The 23,067-nt window shown below is 41.3% G+C and overlaps 1 protein-coding gene across 1 annotated transcript in view; it reads left to right on the top strand.

Moving 5' to 3' along the window:
• The window catches only part of fam222aa (family with sequence similarity 222 member Aa), a 70,031-nt gene extending 49,867 nt beyond the window's left edge, over nucleotides 1-20,164 (top strand). The window contains exon 3 of the mRNA XM_032578211.1: nucleotides 11,065-20,164. Coding sequence (XP_032434102.1) covers nucleotides 11,065-12,521 — 1,457 coding nt within the window. The 3' untranslated portion in view covers nucleotides 12,522-20,164. The remainder of the gene's footprint in view (nucleotides 1-11,064) is intronic.
• Nucleotides 20,165-23,067: the final 2,903 nt, after the last annotated feature.

The raw sequence follows: 23,067 nt of genomic DNA, 5'->3' as shown, positions 1-23,067 counted from the left end.
CTTCTCAGTCTCTTAACAAGTTTTAATCCAGGATTGCCCCGTATATGGCTCCATCCATCCTCCCATCAACACCAACTACCCTGTTCCCTGCTAAAGAATAACATCCCTACAGCATGCTAATACCATGTTTCATGTTTAGGTTGATGTTTACAGATTAGGCATTGGTCGCTGTGATATATTTATTATGTGATCATAGATAAAGATATTATGATTTTATGGTATCTGTAGCATACTCATTACTATTGTTGTAACAACATTATCTAACTATTAATATTAGCATTTTAAAACTTTTTGTTATTTCATAATTTTCATCAATTTTATGTAGCTTGTATTTATTTGTGTGTGTCTGTACTTTATTAAAGTTTTACTCTTCTGCTGCACACTGATGTGTCTAAACTAAGTCTAGTTGTATCCTCTTCAATGACAAATAAGGGTTTTCTAACACCTTGATTTTGATATACCTTATGTATCCAAATATCAAGAAGAAATGTTTTTATTGCCTGAAATATTTCCAAACATTTTTTTCAACCGAGTTAGCAATGTTGCAACTTACTTTCAGAAAGCTGACTGGCAGTGCACAGTAACAGGTGTAAGACGAGCAGTACTGTTACAATAAGCTCTACTGAATGAGAGAAAAAGCCACTTCAACACTTTGTCTGAGGTATGATTAAATCTTATAACCATGTAAGTGGTATGAAAATTTGGCTGTCTTCACCTTCAGTGATTCTTCTCTAGCCTGTTTGTTCAAGGGGACTAAAAAACTTGGAAAACTGTATACATTTTCACTTCACACTTATACACCTCATTGTGTCGGTCTATATTACATAATTACCCATTAAAATACATGTATGTTTGTGATTCTAATGTGACGGTATGTGAAAAATTGCTGTTGCACTGTATTTAAAGCCTTGTCTTGCGGGTGAAATCCTGTTATCTGTACCTGTGGGCTTTTATCTGTGCCTCAGTCAACTCTCACCCCCCCGCTGCCTCAGTGCAGGCCAACCGAATGACCTCATGCTGCAGTATCTATGAGCAGGAAGCCCAAATTAGGCTCCCAGGTTGATAGTTCTTCCATCTGCTCGTGCAGAAAATAGATCCAATCTGGGATGAGATTGGCTGTAATGAAACGAAAGATTAGGTTTGTGAGTTTTGCCCAAGCTTCTTTTGAAATCTATTTTAATGAATAAATCCATTCTTGAAGCTGTGCCATGCCCGCTTGCCTGTGAAGGATCAGTGTGCAGATTGCTTTAACATTCTCATTATCCTCTTTGCTATTTGTGTTGGCAGGTTAGAAGCCCAATATGGGAGGCAGTATGGCACCGTGTTTTGAAAAGCAATGCCCAACTATTACTACTTTTACTTGGGCTTTGATGAAAATGTCTTGTCCATGATGTTGAAAAATACAGACTTTCCCCTGTACAAAGTTAAAAACATAACTCTCTGTAATTAAAGGAATCAGGGGGAGATGTGCAGAGACCTCAGTTTAATTTATGTCGTCTTACAATAAGCATTTGTTTGATGATTATGATTATGATGACACAAGCAGCCGCTGAATTTAGAGAGCTCTATCCTCTGAGAAATCACAACAGTTTGATTTTTATCTGCACAATTATAGATAGCAAAGTCCCGACAAATAATTGCCTGGATCCCCCCCACCCCTCCTGTTTCTGCATTGTTGCGCAAAAAAATCAACTTTGAGTTGAACAGAGAGAGATGAATGTTCCTAAAAATGTCTTTTTCTGATATCAAGCAAGCAGCAGGGATTCCTTTCCCCTCACGTGCTCTTGAATTGATTAGTACTTTGGTTGAGGGCATATTCAACATGTCTGCCCCCTGCGAGGCACCTCTACCCTGTTGATGACTGGCTCATACATGTGCTTCCTTTTGCTCCCTCGCTCCTCAGGAAGCTCCTGTGGGGAGCCGAAGCTTTGATTGACTGGCGGCTGAGTCTGCGGGACGCCTCTATTATTATCATCTCCACCTCGGCGGAGGGGCGGAGGCTGCGTGTCCAGGGGGTCTGGCCGACAGCCCCTGCTTTGTGTGCCCAATAGTCAATTAGAGGCAGCACACTGCCGGAGACGAGTGGGATGCAGGGTTAATTGCAGAGGACCAAACAGCTGGCTCTATCAGGGCCCATTGTGTTTGCTGCAGTCGTCACGGCAATTGAGGCATGGCTGTAATCGCTGACTAATCAGCCCTGTGCCAGATGACACCTCCATTAGCACAAGGCAGGTATTGTTCAGGAGACGAACCTGCCTCTGGTCTCCTCTGGCCTCCCCCTGCTAGCCCATCTTTTTTTAGTGCTAGCCAACAGTTGATGGGACACAATGTTGCAGACCCTGATCCTATCTGCTAAGACGTAAACAATAGCAACAGGTCAAGGGTTCCTTCATGGGACAATGCTGTTCAGTTCGGTGGACATGTCAAACTTTTTTTACACTTGAAGGGACCCAATTGTAAAGGTTTAGATTTGATGCATGAATGACAGCTTTGCAGCCATCTCCAACATCCAGATTTTATACATTTATAAACTTCTGCTACCGCCATAAGCCTTTAAAATTTCTAATTAATAGCATTAAAATGTTTTTTTTTCAGCTTTTCACCATGACTGCTTGCTAATATATTATATTATATTATATTAAGGTTTAAAACTATTCTTTGCATCTTCTATTTCAGTGATTAACATGGTTATCAGGTTTAGCATTACAGAGCGTTAGCAGCAGTCTCTGCTTCTATTCCCTGTGGAGAGTGTTTATCAAACTCTTGGGTTTCCTTATCCAATAGCATAAAACAGAGCAAATTGTTTTATTGTGTTCACCCTTCTTTTTATCTGCTTGCAGATATTTTTGTAGCTACTTGATTGAACCACAAAGTTCACTACTCAGTGCCAACTAACTTTAAGTCCTCTTCATGACGTAACAACTTCCACACTAACAGGTGTTGTGATTAGGTATGGTGTGTTCATCCATCCATCCATTATCTTACCAGCTTATCCCTACTGGGGCCGCTAAAGGCGATGTACAGAAACAGACAGGACACACAATCATGCGCACACACACACCGACAATTAACCTGGACTGTCGGAGGAAGCCGGAGGTAGTGGGACACAACCCACGCATGCACAGGGAGAACATGCTAACTCCATGCAGAAAGACCACGGGTTGGGATTTGAATCCCGGACCCCTCTTACTGCAAGGCAACAGTGCTGCCAACTGCGCCACCCATGGTGTGTTCAGTCATTGAAAAAAGAGTTTTGAGTTTCTGAGTGGAAACTAATCTGAAAATCCCAGCCACGCACTGATTTTGCTTTGCACCTCTTCAAGGGTTACACGATATTAAGAAATAATTTGACTGTGATATTTTTTGTTTAAAATTGCATTGACGAGAGTGGTTGTGATTAATACCAGTTATTCTCTTTGACCTTTAGCAGCTTTGGGCACTGCCATCTGTGTCAGCTCTGGGCATGTATTTCAGTGAAACTCCACCCAACAGGCTGAATATCTTATTGGCAGCCAGATGGCAAATTTATAACAATTGGAAGGTAATTGCCAAGCATAACTGCTTTCCATACAGTTACTTGCAGCATTAGCATTGCATATGGTATGCTAGTGATGGAACATTTTTCAAACTTATGCTTTTGTAAGATGTTTCAGCTGTTAATTATTGATTTTAAATAATTAATTACAGTGTTGCAAAGTGGAAAGTGTCTATTAGTGGTAGAGTCAATATCAATATGTATAAAAACACTAAACCAAACTCTGCAACCTGAACTTTGAGTAGATCTTATGTTGTATGAAGACATTACTTCAAATATTGGTATGGCAAGAGGCACAGCACACATATAGAGCAGTCAAAAAGCAGCATCGTTGCAGTGGCTCATTCACCAGTGACGGGCGACTTCAGAGGAAAATGGCTCCCAGTGTGTGTCGTGCAAATTAAACAAAACCTGACCCTCTTCTCTTTTTTTAGCTTTCTGATCATCTCTGCTCCTGATTTTTGCCCCGACCTCATCACAGACTGCTCTGCTGCTTTGTTTGGCCAAAGTTAATGTGTATTACACGCTCGCTCTTCTGTGAAAACTTAATTGCAGTTCAACCGTATGGGTCCTCTCCCTTCATCTAAACAAGCACTCTTCCCCCATGCTCACCATGGACGTGGTCAGGGGGGATCAAAGCCTGCAGTAAAGAAGGGATACACGCCTGCAGGAGTGAGTGGGAAAACCCTGAAGGCTTTTTGATGTTTCAGAGCATTTCCTCCACTAATAAGGAGAAACGTCTTCAAGCAGCTCATGATTTTTAAATACTTGGAACACTAATAAATGGTAGCAAGGGTGTTTCAGGCAGTTCAGTTTTACTCCTGCTTATTCGTTTAAACCTCTAATTAAAATGCAAAGCATTCTTGGGTTCCTGGATTTGCTGCTCCACTCTCGTCCAGCCCATGACTCCCCACCCCTCGCATCACCTTACTCCCTCCTCTGATAGTCCTCCTTTATGCCTCTGCTTCTTGTGATCAACACAATTTGACCTCTCACTTGGAAGAAGTGCACCAAATTTAATGGATTTTTTACAGTCTAATCTAACCAGTTCGTCTCTTTATTGCTGTTTTGTACCCGGTGGACCTCATCTTTACCAGGCTAACCTCCTCCACTCACCTCCTCTGCCTCCCCCACCCTCGCACCGAGAAAATTAGTTCATCAGAATTCAAAATGTACCGCTGGCTAATTAAAGGAGTGTTAATTGAGTGTTCAGAATTGGGTAGCCCTTCACCGAATGCACACGGATGCGCGGACATACACACAGGCACACCACGCAATCACAGCGACAGTGCCGGGTACACCAAGGACGTCGCGCTTGGGGAGTTTCATGCCAATCAAAAAAAAACGAAAGAGAGTGCCCATCCTCCAAATAAAATGGGATTTCTAGATCATATCGTGGCCTACTGTGGCTCAGTCCGGCTCTGCATTATCCAATCGCTGCTCCGCTATCTGTGTCTGACCGCTGGAGAGTGTAACGCTGCACAGATAGCCTCTCTCTCTCCCTCTCTCACCGTATGCATTGTGCTAATGAGGGGTGGCATTTAGAGATGTGCTGCTCTGACACATGGGCATTGTGTGCCAGGCACTGGGTGATTAAGGACGAAGGTCAACCCATTAATTGCCTCCCTGCCATCTCCGCTCCCTGGCGCGTGATCTCCAAGAACTAATGCATGTGTTTGCCTGAGCTTTTATCTAATCTCCAATGCAGTTCAATCATATGCTTGGCTTGTTTACATTTCTTTCATGTGAAACTTTTTCCCCCCCTCACTTATTGCAGGAGCAGCTCCAGCCCAGGTTTTCCCATTAATTTACTGTAAGCTGTTTCATGTGCTTGTGAGCGCACATAGCCTCCTGCTCTAAGGAAGGGAAAAGCATATTCTTCCATCCTCAGGGGAAATAATTAATCCTTACAAGGCTGTCGCATGTTGAAATGAAGCGAGTGTGAAGCATTTAGCCCAGGAGGCATTGCAGGCTGTCGCCCGCACAGGCACCTGTTGTTGTCCCTGCCCTACATTTCATGAGAGAGCGCTGAGCAGAGGATAACAACATGCTCCACTGATGGCAAATGAGACACACAAATGCAGATGCAGATCTTTGTGTACATGTGTGTCTGTGTCTATACCCTTTTTTTCTCGTTTTTATGCATTATATCTGCATGCACTGCCACGCCGTAGAGTGTGCACAGGTGCAGGAAACCCCCTACCTTATGAGAAGCTGAGGGCTCACATAAACGTTGGCTGCCTCAGAGGGTGTTTATCAGGCAGCACCATCTGTATGCTGCAATTCAGTGCTATGATCTACTGCCTAAACCAATAAGTCACAGAGTGGCTGCCTAAGAAGAGACTCTCTCCTTTAACCTCCGTGTCTTCACTTATAGACTTAAAGCTCTGGAGGAGAGAGATGTGGAGGCTCTGCACATCAAACACAGGGTCTATAACAGCCTGTGCATGAGAGTGAAATATGCTTTGGTTTGTGGCCATACTTACTGTAATCAACTTTGCTATAAAATTTTCTCCATGGAACTTTTTTCAAGAGGAAGCGGGAATCAGAAGCATCCAGATGCTCATTTGCCTCCTCCTCCTCCTCTTCTTGCTTTATGCTTGTGGGTTCTAATAACCGGAAGCCTTTGTGGAGCTGAGATGGGTTTTGTAGGCCTGAAAGGCCTCTAATCCCTGTGGCCTGTGAAGTGTGAAGCCCTTTGATGCCAGGTTGGTGTGCCAAAGGCTCTGCCTATTGACAAACAAGGGCCAAGCTGGGAAAAGACGAAGCGAGAGGGGTTGTCTCCTCTCGCTCAGAAGAAACACAGACCCAGGCATGAAAAATATAGAGCTCAGTGAGTGAGAAGGAATAGAATTAGCTACCCTTTAATGAATTTCCTGGCTTTTTAAGAGTTTTTTTTTCCTCATGTGGCAGTAATTAGGTGAAATGATGGGCATATTGCAGCTGGGGGCTCGCAGGGGCGGCAGGGCACGGGCCCTTGATATGCCTGAAAGCCAAATATCTTTCCTCATTTAGACCATGTGATGATCAAAGATGTTTTTTTTTCTTGCCCTCGTGTAGAGAAGATCAGAAAAAAAATACTGCCTTTCCATTTGCATGTGGACCCACAATATGCTTGAAATGAGCATGTTTTTTTTTTTCTCTTCTGAGCAAATGAAATAAGTCTTCTGTCAGTTTCCTCTGCAAGTCAGAACATCAAAGCAAATGACACTGCTGTCACAGGGGAAAGCAGGGCTGCGCCTCACCGAGGTTGGTTAGACCTCAGATTGGTGGGTCTGGCACACTCATACCAGCCCATTAGGATGTCATCCTCAATCTGATTAAAGTTTGTTTACTGTTACTGGTACGCTTTCACAGATCTGAAGGTTTAGCCTGGTTATGCTATTACAGTATATGAACCAATCAATTCAGTTTAGTTGTATTACAGGGCGCCAATTCACAGGAAATGTCATCTCGAGAGACTTTACACAGAAAACAGATTCAGATTATTCACAAAAATCAGATAAACACAACCAAAAAGACTCAGTTCAGTTCATTTACATACATTCCAGTTTGATTCTACTTATGTTCCAGATCAGCTGATTTCATTAAGCCACTGATTCTGCAGCAATCTACCCACCTTAGCAGGCATGTGGCGACAGTGGGAAAGAACAATGTTTTTGCTCAAATAATAAAAAAAATTCAAAATCTTGTAATAAATTTGACAAAGGAATGAATGTTTAGCATAAAACTGATGATAAAAGTATAACATTTTTCATCAGATTTATTGGCCACTTTTGCTGTATAATTTTATCAAATGATATTTACTATTGGTGCATAATGGAGCGTAATCATAGGTCCTTCCTCCCAGCAGCTGCTAGACTGAATAACCATCAATGTTCCCCACAAACTCAAATTCAATAAGTGTTTATATCCCTGATGGTATTTGTACAGGTTTTCTTGTTTCAAATAACATTCCTGCTGTCACTTACACATCCCTGTAGTTTGCATGTGTTTTTTTTCTCTTCATGGAAAAAAAGACACATGCACATTTTGTACATTTTTTTAAATTATCCTTCTCAGTTCTAGATTTCTTTGGTGTAGAGAACAGAAAGAATTGAAAACCTTCCAAAATCAGAAACTGTAGGTCTGCTCATGTCTCTTAGCTTGACACGCCAGGAATCTTAAAAAGAAAACTGTGTTTTGTTTGGGGGTTCCCTCTGAGACAAGCAATTGTTGGTTCTGGCGTAGGAACTCAGCTCATCAGCAATATGCACTTCCAAATATGTCTTGAACCCTTTGCTGCATTTAAATACAACCAATGGTTTGTTTTTCTCTAAGACCTGGGGGAAAGCAGTTTGTGTTGGTTAAAGGTCAAATCTGATGTGTTAGTGTGTGAAGTTCAGAGTGCATGTTTTGATTTTAATAAAAGTACTCTTGATGAACCCACCGGACCAGTCTGTCCATAAATTTAGTTTAGATATTCACAGTCTCGTCGCTCAGCATTCAGCCTAATTTATTTTTTTTTATGATATGGATCTTGTAGATTTAATCATTTTCACAGTTGGAGTCCCAAAGGGTTGTAGAAATGAACTCCCCATGATATCTGGAATGGGAGCAAAGAAATGAGAATTGTGACTACTTGGCTGTGGAGTTTCTTTAAAGTGGTTTTGCTATTGGAAAGGAAATGGACTGCGTCCCGGTCACAGACGCCCCAGGTAGCCGGGACATTTGCTGACTGTTGTTATGGTGGTTAATTTTTGAGCATTTTTTTGCATCGAAATGTCATTTTTGAAGAGGTTGCAAGTCATTTGTGGCAGCTGATATATTGTTTGTAAATTGAGTCCTTTTCCCAACCCCCCACGCTTTTTGTTATACTGAGCTAAGTAGCCATGAAATTGCCTGAATAATGTCATTTAAATCCAATCTCACCGCAGCCCCTCACCTCCATGGCCAGCCCCCAGACAATGACACATAGTGGGCTTTTTAGAAATTGCATTTTTCCTGTTTGCTACCTCATCGTACTGTGGCCAAGTACTGGTCCACTGACCAAGGACTGCTGTCAGTCTAGTCTGAGCCTTCGGTGCTGGATAGAATTTGAGAATTTGCTCAAACAGAGCAGAGCATTTACATATAGATTTAAAGCAAATCTCCTAACGGTGGTATATATTCGGCTTTTCTCTGTTTCATATTTTAAAGCTAATCTCAGATGCATGTTAAAGTCAATTTTATGCTAGTCTGTTCTCGTAATTGAAATAATACATTTTCCTACAGGAGTCTTTTTGAAAGGTGCAGTCGTGAAAAAAAATAGAGCGTCCTATGACAGCATTTTTGTGTTTACCTCATACATTTGGGCATATTTAATATCAATTTCAACAATGCTGAGAAATTGAAGAAAAAATTGTTTAATATTTTCTGAAAATTGTCATTTCTGGTAAGAAAGAAATTGGGACATCCTGACATTTATTCCTATTCAGAGGGTTGGAATTACACAGGTTTATCACATCAGGTCCACATAATGAAAGCATGACTACTAGGGACTTTTTATGAAAGTCTATCCCTATAAAATCACAAAGCAACTTCACGAGTTTAACTTGTGCAGAAAAGGTGTGGAAACCTTTTCTCTTAAAAATGACATACATAATGTCCAGACTAAGGTTTGTACGAGAGAACAGAGACAGAGGCGAGCACTGTTCTTGTTCCTTGGACAGATGAGTGTAAATCAAAAATATTTGGAGGTCAGATTAGAGGACATATTTGAACAGAAAATATCATACCACCTGTAAGGTATGGAGGTGAAAGTGTCATTGTTTGGCGGATGCTTTGCTACTCCAGGACATGGTCAGGTCACCCTCTGCTATGAAAACTACATGGTCCTTGAAACGAAAATCATATGTCAAAAAAGTTCAGTCTTAATCACAGCTGGAACCTGACCATGACAATGACATACAATAAACTTCACAAAAAGTCCTGAACCAAGTTATGAATCAGATCTTTAAGATGACTTGGAAAGGGCAAGAAAACCATGAAACATCTCACAGCTGAAAAAAAGAGCTCAACTTTCCTCAGACCGTTGTCAAAAACAGGCAGATTGCCATAAGCAGCACCTTATGGAGCCTTAAAGGGTGTAACTAGTAGCTAATCGGAGGTATGTTTCCACAATTAATCTAATTTAGAATATACTTTTTGATTGAGACATTTGTTTAAGCAGTAGGATAAAGTCATTTTGGATGCTTAAATACAACTAAATCCCTTTATTTTCTATCGATAAATAAAAATAGAATTAGGCATCAATCTTTAAACTGTGTTTTGAAGGAACTGAACTTTAATATGGTGTCTTTTTCAACAAGACTGTCTCTGTCTATTTTAAAAATTCAATTTACCTACTTCTGTGAAAAAAAAAAGTCATCACTTGATCATTCATTATTGGGCTATATTTTGTCAGATTCTCCTTAACCAAGCTTGCAAGTCCCAGTTGACCTTTAATTGGTTCTTTGCGGGGGTCTCTCTCCCCAGTTCTGCTGGATTGAATGAATGAGAAAATTCAGTTGCCAAGGGTAAGACCCAGTAAGTGATTCCACTTATAAATCTAAAATGTGCCACTTCAATTAAACAAGCTTTTATTCCCTCCCCTTTCCTCCCTTCGTGCCTGGTACCAAGGCTAACCCAATTCAGCACTGAAGAGAGTCCAAATTAATTCCACAATGCACTGATTTAACAGCGCCTAAGGTAGCAGGCTCTGACAGAATGAGTTTTTAAAAAGATTCATTTGTCTAGGGATGTACATCCACATCAGGATGTGAAAATGAGATGGAAAGAAAGCTCTTAGCGGAGGAGCATACTGATAAATGCCAGTCCTCATCTGCTGCTTTCTAACCATGTTTGGGTTCTACTGAAGTGTATCTGCTTAATAAAATTCTCGAGACGGTGGCCTTAAAGTTCATAAACCTGAAAAACTTTGCAGGCCATTTGTTGCTTGTGCACCTTTGTTTTATAGATCTGTAATTAACATAATATGATGTCTCATGGCTCACATATTTCTCTTTTATATGATTCCAACTAAATATGGGCTGGTATGAGCCTCTCACTGTATCATAATGTAAGTAGAAATGCTATTACATGCATTTTTCAAACAAACATCTGCAATATGATCTAATGATTTTATTAAAAACAGAAAGAAATCTTCCAACTGCTGCAAAAATCTTGCACATTTAACAGCAGTTTTTGAGGAAATGTGCTTACAGTACAGAATATTTTAGCTATTTATACAGCATATGCAAGCATAACAAGCAGATATTAGCAGGGTAATCAGTCAGACTAACTCTTCAAATGAAAAAGCAGTACCTACCAATTCACAAAAGCAATATATTGGCTGTTGATTGGGTTGTCATTATATCATTATTGTCATTGACTCAGGAGAAGTGCCTGTGTACCTCACAGGAATTTGGGGTTATGAAATCTCCCAAATTAAATCTCACCTCAGCATTTTTCTGTATTTGTCCCTTTGAGATCTTCATGTGTTCATACATTTTTTCTGTTTTGTCTTTCAGGTGACCTGGTGGTACCTTCACCTTCCTCACGGTACCCTACAGCAGCAGAACTCGATGCTTATGCTCAGAAGACGGCGAACAGCCCACTGTCCATCAAGATTTTCCCCACCAACATCAGGGTTCCCCAGCACAAGCACCTTAACCGGACTGTGAATGGATATGATACCACAGGGCAGCGCTACAGCCCTTACCCCCATCTCCACACAGGAGGGTACCAGGGTCTCCTTGCCATTGTCAAGTCCTCATCATCGTCATCCACCTTTGGTCATTCCAAAGGTGTTCTCAAGAACTCAGAAGGCAGACGGACTAAGCTCTCTCCAGCTCACATAGCTGTGGCCCCGTATCCACCCCCTAATAGTAGCACTTTAGCCAGCAGTCATGGCCAAATGGTATACCACTCTGGGCCCTCAAAGCCTCCAGAAGGCTCTGGACATTCAGTACCCCCAAATGTCACTGTGGCTGGCTCTGTGATTCCTGTAACCGGGGGCCGAGGCCTGTCCCTGCCTGCACAGTCTAATCTCCCCTCCATTCAGAGTATCATCTATCAGATCAACCAACATTGCCAGGCTCAGGCCCTGCAGCAGGTGTGTCACGGGGCTTCCACTGCACCAACAAATTCCAGCCCCTCCAAGCAGGTCACAGCAGTCATGGGGGTCGGTTCGAGCTCCTCAGGTGGAGGCTATGTCGTAGGAATGGGTCCCCAGGCTAACATGGTGTACACGGGATCAGGGCTGCCAGCGCAAAGTGCAGAAGTAATGAAGAGCGGCGTGTACGCGGAGGGTATGGACTACATTCTGTGGCAGAAACAACAACAGCAACAGCACCAACAGCAGCAACAACAGCAGGCTGTCCTCCGCATGTACAGTGGAGGCAGCGGAGGAGGGGGCGCCATCAGCAAGTCCCCCGAAACCTGTATTCCAGGTGGGGGAATCATGGCGGCCCAGGTGTCCTCCTCCTCCTCTTCCAGACCTTACCACCTGACAGCGAGTGCCAGCGGCGGGGGTGGGCTTGACAAAGTCAGCTCTTCCCCTTTGAACTGTGTGGGCATGCACGGGAATTTCTCAGTGGGTCAGTACTTTGCACCACCGTGGAACAGTGTCCTGGTGACGCCCGACAGTGACTGCTACAACCCCCAGGAGCTGCTGGGCACCTCCACGGGAGGTCCGGCGACGGGCCACAGAGAAATGGGCTATCCTCACCACCATCACCACTACCATCATCACCACCACCACCCTGCCGTTGACAGCGGTGGGGGTCTGTGCTGCAGCCTGCCCAGCAAGAGCCTGTGCAACACCTCAGTGCTGAGCAGCAGCCTGCAGTCTCTGGAGTATCTGATCAACGACATCCACCCTCCCTGCATCAAGGAGCAGATGCTCGGCAAAGGCTACGAGACTGTGTCGGTGCCGCGGCTGTTGGACCACCAGCATGCACACATCCGCCTTCCTGTTTACAGATAAAACGGACGGGTGGGAGGAAGAAGAGGAGGAAATTAATCAAGAAATCAAGACAGAGATGCTACGGGACTGTTGTGAGTGCCACAGCTTTAACGATCGTGGCATCTTAGAGAAGAGCAGTTGCTGTGCTGTGTAACCGTAGATTTTCTGGTTTTAAAGCAGGCTGTGGGGGATCCCTAACACAAGAGGTAGTAGTTACTGCCAGCGGGATGGAAAAGGGATTCCAAGATTCTCCTGATGTTCCATTGTGTGGTTTGCCAATAGGAGTTTTGGATTAATAATTTTTTTTTTTTTTTTGCTTTGTTGTTTTATCTTCTTAAACAGTTTTTTTTTTAATGAGAATCATAGCTTGACATGAAGTGCATACGCCACTTGTATCTCCTCTCCAAATACTAAGGATGAAGCTACTGTGTAGGTTGTCACTGAAATGGTCTTAAAGGGCCAGCGCTTAGGGCTGCTTTTAAAACCCAAAAGTCAGTAACAGTACATAAGTACAGAAATGTGCTGAAAAAACCAGAAGATTACTAGCAGTTCTAGGGTGTTCTTATAAAAAGGATCACAAGGTTGAATTTAAAAGGGTAGTACAATATTAGTTATTGTTGCTGTTATAATTGATAAATTAATTGCACTGCTTGAATTTTGTTAACTTTGAAGTTTGGAATTGGGTAGTTTGGATATGATATATTTAAGAAACTTGAAAAACTTGAACCTATTTTTTGTTGTTTGATATATTTGTAGGTATATTATATGTATTGGCTGCTACAAGGAAAAGTGTCTCAACTGTTTTGTTTTTTTATCTTATTCTATTGTTTTCCTTTTTTCGTCATTATGATTTAAAATTTCCTCCTTAAGCTGACGTGCAGTCTCTTATGTTCTGACGTGAGACAGAGTTGCTGCTTTGGTTCTGTAAGAACCTGAACGGAGAGCTCTTTTTTTTTCCCTAACCAACACTGGAACCGACAATAAATTTCAAAATACTTATTTAAAAGAAAAAATGTTGCAAAAAATACGAAAAACAAAAAAAAGAAATGTTACAGTGAAGAATGTGACTGGGAGGGAACAGAGATAACCTTATGTGTACGGCAGCTTGTAAAGGTGACGTTTGACATTTTCGCTTTTCTTCACTGTTCGACCCCAAATCTCATAGGTTTTATTTTGATTCATGTTTCAGATCAAAACAAAGTCGTACCTAATTGGGAACTGATTTTACTTTTTTTTTTATTACAAAAAAAATGACACTTATTCTGTCCGTGTAGAAGAAAAGCATACCTACATGATGAAGCTGCCACCACAAGAGCATGTTTACTGTGTCCCATACACAGCTTCTGGCAAACTGCAGATGAGATCTATTTTTTTTTTCAGCAAAGGGTTTCTTCTCATTACCCTTACACAGAGTTTGTGGAGCACATGTCTAATAATTGTCTTGTTACCAGATTTTGATCTCCACCGCTCCTCCAGAGTTAACATTGATCTCTTGGCTGTTTTATTTTATTAATGCTCAGTCCTCTGTGGCTCTTTCCAAATTAAGAATATTGTTTTATAATCTAAATTTCCCATCACTCATTCTTTGACCTATCTGCTATATTCTTGGTCTTCATGTTTGTGTTCAAATGTTTTCAAAAAACTCATTTATGAGCTCTTGAGCAGATGACTGAAATGGAATTAAACACAAGAGGCTCAAAAATATTTTATCTTTTTACGTCACAATCATGCACTACTTTGTGTTGATCTATCACATAAAATCTCAATAAAACGCCTTGAAATTTGTGTTTGTAACACGAAAAATGGTTTTAATGTTAAAGGGAATACCTTTACAAGGCGCTGTATGTTGAAGCGTGTATGCGGCAGAGTGCATGTGTGTTTGTACCTTCTTAGTTTGCGTTCTTCAAAATCCTCAGACTTTTTTTTATTTTACTGTGTGATTACCAGACTTTTCCAGTGAGACTGACCGACTGATTCAGCAGTCCCATAAACATTATGACAAACATTATGACTGAGTTATGTACAGGAGATAACTTGCTTCTTTTTATTGGAGGCTTTAGATTTTCTGTGCAGGTGGAGTCATTTGACTCCTTTATTGCTGCACTTACAGCAGCTGTGAAAACAAATTAGATCGTGCGTTTGGGGTACTTTATTGTTGCAAACGAGTACAAAACGAAAACAATCATGCCCCGTCTTTTTCTCTTTGTTACCCATTTCAGCTACGGGTGGGCGTGCAGTTGGCCCAGGCCAGTCTTAACTTTGATGATTCAGAGCAGTGAAATATTCATTATGACTCTGAGGTTTCCCCGAATGTACTGCACTTAAATTACCACAATATTTTTGTTGCCTTGTGGGACCCGAGCGGGTGAGAAAAATTGTATCAGTGCAGCGGCTCTCTGGTCTTAAATTAGCATTTCTTTTGTCAGTCAAATTTCAGCGGCAAATTGAATTTATTAACTGGACAGAATGAGAGAACGGGGAGCTTTGTTGTGGAGAAATACTGGCATCGGTCTAGATTTATGAAGTGCAATTATAATGACTGTATTAACATTTTTTTCTCTGAGCTTACACCAAAAAAAATGTAAACTACAGTTTTCAATACATTCCCAATGTACCACATCCCCAATCTTTATCTCTGGTTTCTTTGTTTTGATTTGTTCTAAGGTGTAAAATAAATTCCTTTAAGAATATATTCAGAAGCCATACCTTGGCTATGAAGTCTGTGATTATTTTTCTTCACATTTGCTCTCTGGAGGCCAGTGGGATCCTGGACCTTTGTTGTAGTAGGTCTTCTAGACCTGTAATGTAATCTGACGTGTGATTCCTTATTGATTAGAACCTTGTATTTTTTATTGATTTTCTAAATGTTTAGACTTTGGCCATCCCGATAGAAAAGGAGAAACAGTGCTGCCAGATAAAGTTTTTTTTTTTTTCTTAAATAAAACTGTTGTATGGATTATGGAAGAAAACAGGGGGACTAAAAAGTGTAATAGGAAATTAATATCCTTTTATTGTTACTTTTTGAAAAAAAAAAACTATCCAAACTCTCATCGTTACATGTCGAACTGGGGCTGATTTAGGTTTTTGATGGCTGACAGATATTCCAGACTTGAAGAATAAAAGCCTCTTGGCTTACATTTGCATAGTAAAACCTCAACATTGCAGAGATGCATTATGTTTCAGCAGCCAAATTCTTTAGCCACAGTCTGATTCCAGCATATTTTCTGCGTGGTAGAAGTATTTTGACAGATTTACACATACGTCCCATCCCCAAATCCTTTCCGTTTGACTTCTGCATCCAAGCATTAAACCCCGTCACATGATGTTGCTGTGAAAAGGGAGATGTTTTAAGGCAGTGGAGTTTCTAGCATCTGCGTCTCTCCCATCCCCCTCCACCAGTGGAGATCTGATGCACCAGGCCTCCTCAGCTAACGGAAATGTTACATGACATCTTGGCTACTGGACATTGCCATTCGAGATTGTCAACCGAAATCAAACCCATCGCAAGGGATTCAGAAGAGAGACGCAGATCAAATCATTGACTCACATCTTTCCACATTACAACCATAAACGTTAGGAAGTTTTGCGCGACAGACACAAATTATTGCACAGTTGTGAAGAGAAAAGAAGAGATTTGATTTCAACGTTTTACATAAATGAAATTCTAAAAGGTGTGTTGTGTATTCTCATTCATACCAGCCGAGTCAACGCCGTGTGGAGACTGAGACTGTCTATGCTTTGCACAGGGCCTTTGTAAATTCAAATCTTGCTGCATATTTCCAAATTGATTTTGGTCTGGACTTTGACTGGGCCATTGAAATCCTTTGATCATACCCACTTGCGTTAGCTGTGTGTTTAGGATTGTTGTCATGCAGGGATGTGAACCTCAATCTCTAAACATTAGCCCTCTCTAACAGACCTTGTCGCGTCTTTTTCCATCTTCCCCCACAACTGTACAAAGCTTCCTTGAAGAAATGCATCCCCACAACATGACACTGCTACCACCATGTTTCACCCTGGGAATGGTGTGTCCAGGGTGATGTGCAGTGTTAGGTTTTAGCAACCATGTGTGCATGAGGACAAACAGTTGAAATCCTTCCACACATCTGCAGTGCGCCCTAATCATGTGCACTGGATTTTACTTAGAGGTATCAAAGTAAAATGAAGTAAATACAAAATACACACCACACTTTTGAGAATTGTATTTAAAAGATAAACATGTAGCATTTTTCTTCCAGTTATCCACAGCTTTGTGCTTCTTTATCATCTAAAAGACATTGGGGCTTGTAGTAGAACGAAAAGGTGAAAAGTTCAAAGGCTCTGGCAAAACATAACAAAAATGGCTCCACAAATGAGAGTTTCAAATCATTTTTATGCAACCCAGGCTGGTCCAGCATCCCCCCCTCCCCCTGATCACTTCTTCTTGAAGCACAGGCTCCCAACTGTCTGTCCCTCTGCTCCTTCACACACATTAATGAGCCCCTGTTGAAGGCACGCATCTTAGCCCTGCAATTCTGCTCCACTCCTCTGTTCCTCATTCGGACAATGGACGCTCAGCTCATATTAGGATAATAGAATTAAATTTCAAATAGATTTGTGCCTGGGCTGATCCAGCCACGGCTCACTCAGCTGCAGAGGCAGAGTGGCATATGGCAGGTCATTATCTAAAGCCCACCCTTCCTCCACCTTCCCTCCTCCCCCCATCCAGGGCCAACAGGGTTCAGCGGCGCTTAAACAAACCGAAGGTTAGGACTGGCTGTCTGGCTGGCGTCGGAGGGGAGGACAGCAGGGTCTGAGTGGTGGTGGTGGTGGTTGGGAGGGAGGCGGGCGGGTGGTGTTGCTATATCACAGACGCCACAGCATCTCTGAGGGCCTGAGTGCCGCACCATGGCGCCCCGGCTTGTTTTAAAAGCCAGGCTGCGATTGATGGAGGGGGATTTGTTTTCTGTTGGATTATACATGCTCGCTCCCTGCTTGACTGAGGGGCCCTGTGCAATCTGACAGAGAAAAGAAGGAATGAATAAAAAGAAAAAAGGAAGGATGCGGATAATTTTTGACTCAGAAAAGCCTCAAAGCAGTGGTAATCAGGATAATTGACACGTTCCCTCAAATATTTGACTGGAGACTTAATGTGTCTCGCTTTTCTGCAGAGAAATCCTCTATTTTCACTAACCAGAGAAACATTTCAACTCATCTTGTTCTGCGAATGATTAATCACAGCAACACCGCCTTCTGATCGAGGACATTTAAATCTATAACTTATCTCTGAGGCTACAGACCTCTATTGACTGCTAACACATTCTCAAGGGCAATGAGAGACTCATGGAGGATGGTTGGAGGGCAAAGTGTAGGAAAAGTGACTTATGCTGGCTGTAAAAATCCCTTAGTAAATCCCAATAAGTCCATTAAGACCTTTGCCCTGTATAAAGGTTTATAGTCGCATATTATGCACCTTAAATACTGCTGAGAAGCAAAGGGGGAAGCAGACTCAGCTCTTTTGCTCTCAGAACGAAGGGGGGAGGAGAAAGAAAAGGCAGCTGCTTGCCCTGTGGAGTGCTGGAGGCGCTTCTCCAACCTCCACACGACGGGTGTGGTGAGGGTCACTCCAGTCATGTCCCTCCTCAATCTGGGCTCTTGTCTTCGATCCTCCTTAGGATCTGAGATTGGATGAATTTATGACACCAGTTCTCTCTGTTTCCCTCATACCTGGCAGGAAAACACTTCCATCAATAATTCACACTGTCCGGGAGAGAATTGTGTCTCTAAACCACCAGCTATAGCTGTGTTGCACTATATGTCTTTGAAGATGTGTTGCTTTTCTTCACAAATCTCTGAGGTTAAAAATGTGAAGGCATGGGCTTGTTAGTGGCACCAAGGTTTTCAGAAGCGACAGTGATGTTCCTATAGTTTTAAAACGGATACCACTTTACTGGCAGCAGAGAAAGTGAAATTCTTTTCTCAGGCTCAATGGAGAAAAACCTGCCCCTCCCACACGTGTTGCTGCACATTGTCTGTCATCTGGCTGAAAGAGGGTTTTACACTTCTCCTAGATCAAGACGAAAAAAATAGGCTCTTAGGAAATTTTTCTTTCAAAAAACAAAAACAAAATGAAATGAGCTCTACCCATCATTGTTTGTAATTTAACAGTGACTATAAATTACAAATGTTAAGATCTGCTTGTAAACTACAGGCTAGCTATCCAAGCAGCTAAGTATCGATGTGTCAAGTGAATGGCCTCTAAGAGACAAATCTTCAGCTGCTTCTTCTCAGCTCTTCTGACAGTCCATGCAGGCAGGACTTTACTTTGATCAGTGCAAGTGATTTGATGATGAAGACAGCAAATAAATTCCTAAATTTAAAATCAGATAACGAGTAAATCTGCTCAGATACCTGTGAATTTTTGCTCTGTTGTTCATTTTAAAGTTTTACTAAATTGTTAAACGATAGTAAAAAGAAAATAATAATAATAAGAAGAAGAAATTTTATCTAAAAGCACTGATTAAAAAATGTGTATCATCACAAACTGTTTAGAATTAGAAAATTAGGCCAAAACGGCGATTTGATGATATTCTGCACGTTAAGCACTTAAAAAAAACTAAGAATTTTTGCTTATGTTTAGGGATCCACTTCAAAGTGCAATAATTAAATGATAAAAATATCAAACCTGTTATAATTAACCAGTACTGGAGGAGATCATGTCATACATTTTTTAAAATATTAGTGTTTTTATTGTGTACACCATGGTGATGTCTCTTATAAGTTAGAGTCTGCTACGAGCCATTGTTTGGACAGATATGAGCACGACAGATGTTAAATATAATTTTTATAAACTGTGCCATGAGGCAAAAAAAAAAAAAAAAAAAAGCTGAATTTTTTTCCCCTGAAGCCACAACTTCACAGCAGGGTGTTCCCGGAGCTTACACCCTTTTTATTTCTGTGTATGTTTAAATGAAAAAGCTTATGACCTCCACATATTCATCTGGTCTGCGCAGCCGGTCTATTACTGAATCCAATCTAAACGCAAAAGTCTGAGGATTTTGCCTTTTTGTTCTCTCTCTTTGGATTCTTTTATGGTTTGTGAGGCAGTTTCTGTGTTTTCGTCCTTTTTTTTTCCCCCAGATGATCTCAAGTGCACCAACGCTGCCAAAGTACGAGGGTGCCGCAACCTTGAGAAAATAATATATATGGAAATGGGAAATCTATAAAGCATCTCTCTTATTGTTTTCCCTGCAGTACTGTGTTTTAAAAAAATGGTTTTGTCTCCTCAGGATGAAAAAAATGTAAAGAGTACAATGCTTCTTTCTTCTTTTCAAACAATAATGATATACGAGTCTTAGATTTCGAAAAAGAAGTCTGAATATAAAAAGAAAAGCTGTAAAATCCTTTAGTCGCGGGGGTTTTCAGCTTTTGAATGTGCCTACAGCCAAGCATCACAGTGACGGCTTACCCTCTCCAGATCTGCAACCATCATCTTCAATTTGCTGAAACTGCCACAGTCACTCCTCCATCTCAACCATCACAGGAGACATTTTCTCTGCTCCCTGCTTTTTGTCAATCTCAGGACTGGAGTTTCTTTACTTTAATGTAGATTGGCTGTTTTTCATTTGACCTTTCCTCTCTTATGTACAATGTTTGACATAAGGAAATAAAGCAGATGACTTCTACATCCGTCTTCTTTCTTTCTTTTATTCACATTTTAAGACACAGGACCGAAGCGTCTGATAAATGAAGGTAAGCATATTAGTCTGAGGACTGCCTCTGAACTTCACCGCCATATGCCCGACTCGACAATCTTGTTGTTCACTTGACCTCCTTCACCTTTACAGCGGTAACAACCTCACAGGCAGAAAAACGAGGGACAGAAATGGTTTTATTTTCTGGGTTGTGCTTTGGAGACAGTTCTTCAGCAGTGGAAAAGGGAAGTTGGGTTACTAAGAATGCAATTTACATATGTGGGCAAAAAGAGGCAAGTACTCCAGAAACAACAGGTGCAGTATCCCATTTTTCAAACCTGCTACTGCAGCAATGGGAGCTCAAACTGCAGCTTGCTGTTCTAGATATTTTGCAACACAAAGCTTTGCAAAGGAATTCATACGCCTTGATCTGTTTCCACATTTTATCACTTGACAACCACAAACTTCAGTGGGATCAGTATTTAAAACCAACACAAAGTAGTCTATAATGGTGAAAAGGAAGGAAAAGGGTGTAACATTTATAAATTAACTTATTATAAAAATCTACATGAATAAAAATAGGAAAATTGTGGCTCCCAAATGTGTTCAGTGCACTGAGAGTTAATACGTTTTTTAACCACTTCTTGCTATGGCTTATGCTTTGTTTAAATTGTTCTACTATAGCTCTGGCTCAATGTTTATGGTTGTTGTCCTGCTGGAAGATAAACACCAAACCCTATTCTCAAGCCTTTTGCAACGTCTAACAGTTTTACTTCATGATCTTTATGTCGCTCCATTCATCTACCCAACAACTCCTGTTTTCCACCCTCGTTCAAGAAAAGCATCCCTGTTTGCTGTGTCCCAAACTGCAAACAAGCTTTTACTTTTTAGCTGTGGTTCTACTGACTTAGTGTTAAAGCAACTGGCAACACTGGACTTTATTTAGGGTAACAGAGTAAAGAAGTGGCAGAATGCATACAGAAATGTTCCGTTTTTTATTCTTCTGTTTTACTATTATACACTACTTTCTTTCAGTTTATCACATAAAGTCTCAATGATATAATGAAATAAAAAAAGCATGTTTGCTTGATATTTCAATAAAATGCATAATGACAGTCTTTTTTTATTTTCTGTAATAATCTCCATGTTTAACAGCACAGATATCCTCAAGAACTCAGCAGAGAGCCTTCCTGTTCTCTCTCCTAGTCTCTCTGCCCACCGAAAACACCAGATAATCCCCAGACTGATGAGGCAGCCGCCTCCACCAGAGCATGCGGTGGTACTGGGAGACACCGCACACTGATTTCACACACACTCGCTCACACAGAAAAAGAGCTCTGTGGAGCAGAAATGCTTCACTTATTAGCAAAACTCATTCACCTGCATGCCACATTGAGTCCTTGGCAATTTCACAATAAATCACAAGAGACGCCCACCGAGGCCGGCGGAGCCGAGCTGAAGCTCTGCCACGGCCGCGCCCTCGCCTGTCAGTTTAGACACTCTGAATCATTTCGGGTTCACTGGCCTCATTTCATCTCATATGGACTGAAAGGTCATCTCACACGCCACCTGACCAATATGTCTCTGGCTCTTCATCTCCCAGTGCTTCCAGTGATTGCTCATTCTATTTAGAAATGTCACTCTTCTTGGCAGAAATATTTTGTTGGGAAGAATTAAAGAAGAAAGTCAGGAAAAGGGGGATCGTTTGTTTTTCTGCAGAGACAGGATGTCATTTTTATACACATGCAGTGTCTTGAAAGAGGTTAATACCACCTAAAACGTTCAACATTTATATATTATGTATTTTTATGTGATAGACCAAAACAAAGTCCAGTCAGGAAACTCATTCTAATTTTTTAATGCACATTTATGAGCCAATTTATTATAGTTTTGAGTTTGTCGTCCAGGATCCATTCTCATTACTCCATGGAGATGCGTTCAACAAGTTATGCAGTAGTTATTGGATCTTTGAATATGTCTTATGCATGTCAGGAGCTGAGGAGAGCGTCTCTGACCTTGAGGCCTAAGCGGGGAGCTGAGGTTTTTAGAGGGGCTGAAGAAAACCAGGCAGAAGCTGCCAGCAGCAAAAACAGCATGCAGGAAGGAAGCAGGGAGTCAAGTGTTGAGTACATTATTTCATTAGACCAGCCAAATTATTAAGAGATACTTTTCAGCATGTAAGACAGATTATGGGTAAAGCAGCAGCACAGACATGTTGACTGTCTGAGCAATAGCTCCAAAAAGCTCTGCTCTCATTTGCCCACGCCACAAATCTGGCATTTATGAAAGAGTGGCAAGACTGTTGAAAAGCATAAGATGTCCTGTCTGCGATTTGACACAAACTACTGTATAAAGGTAAAACAGCAAAATGTAGAAGAAGGTGCTCTGGTCAGATGAGACCAAATCTGAAAACTTTAACCTATAAAACAGTGGATGGTAGAAAACTAAGACCCTCAACCCACCATCCCCACCTTGATAGTGGCAGCACTATGCTATGTGAGTGCTTTCTTAAAGAGGGATAGGAAGCTGGTTGTTAATGGGAAGATGGATGGACCTAAATACAGGCCACTACAGGAAAAAAAGAAAAACTTGTTGGAGGCTGTAAAACACTGAAAACTAGATCAGAGGTTCATCTACCAGCAGCACAACAACTCTAAAATCTGCAGTAAAATGGTTTGAACTAAAGCATTATTCACTTGTTAGAATATTCAATTCAGAGTAAGAACTGAGAGTCTGCTGTAAGACTTTACTTGATGTTCACAGGCTCTCAATCCAGTTTGACCACGCTTCGCTGTTTTGTAAAGAACGAGACAATATTTCTGTTTCAGTAGCTGTACAAATCTGATAGACACAGTCTAACAGACTCGCTGATGAAATTACTGTGAAAGGCGGGT

The sequence above is a fragment of the Xiphophorus hellerii genome, chromosome 12, assembly GCF_003331165.1.
Source record: "Xiphophorus hellerii strain 12219 chromosome 12, Xiphophorus_hellerii-4.1, whole genome shotgun sequence".
Lineage (NCBI taxonomy): Eukaryota > Metazoa > Chordata > Actinopteri > Cyprinodontiformes > Poeciliidae > Xiphophorus > Xiphophorus hellerii.
This window is presented reverse-complemented; position numbering and strand designations above follow the sequence as displayed.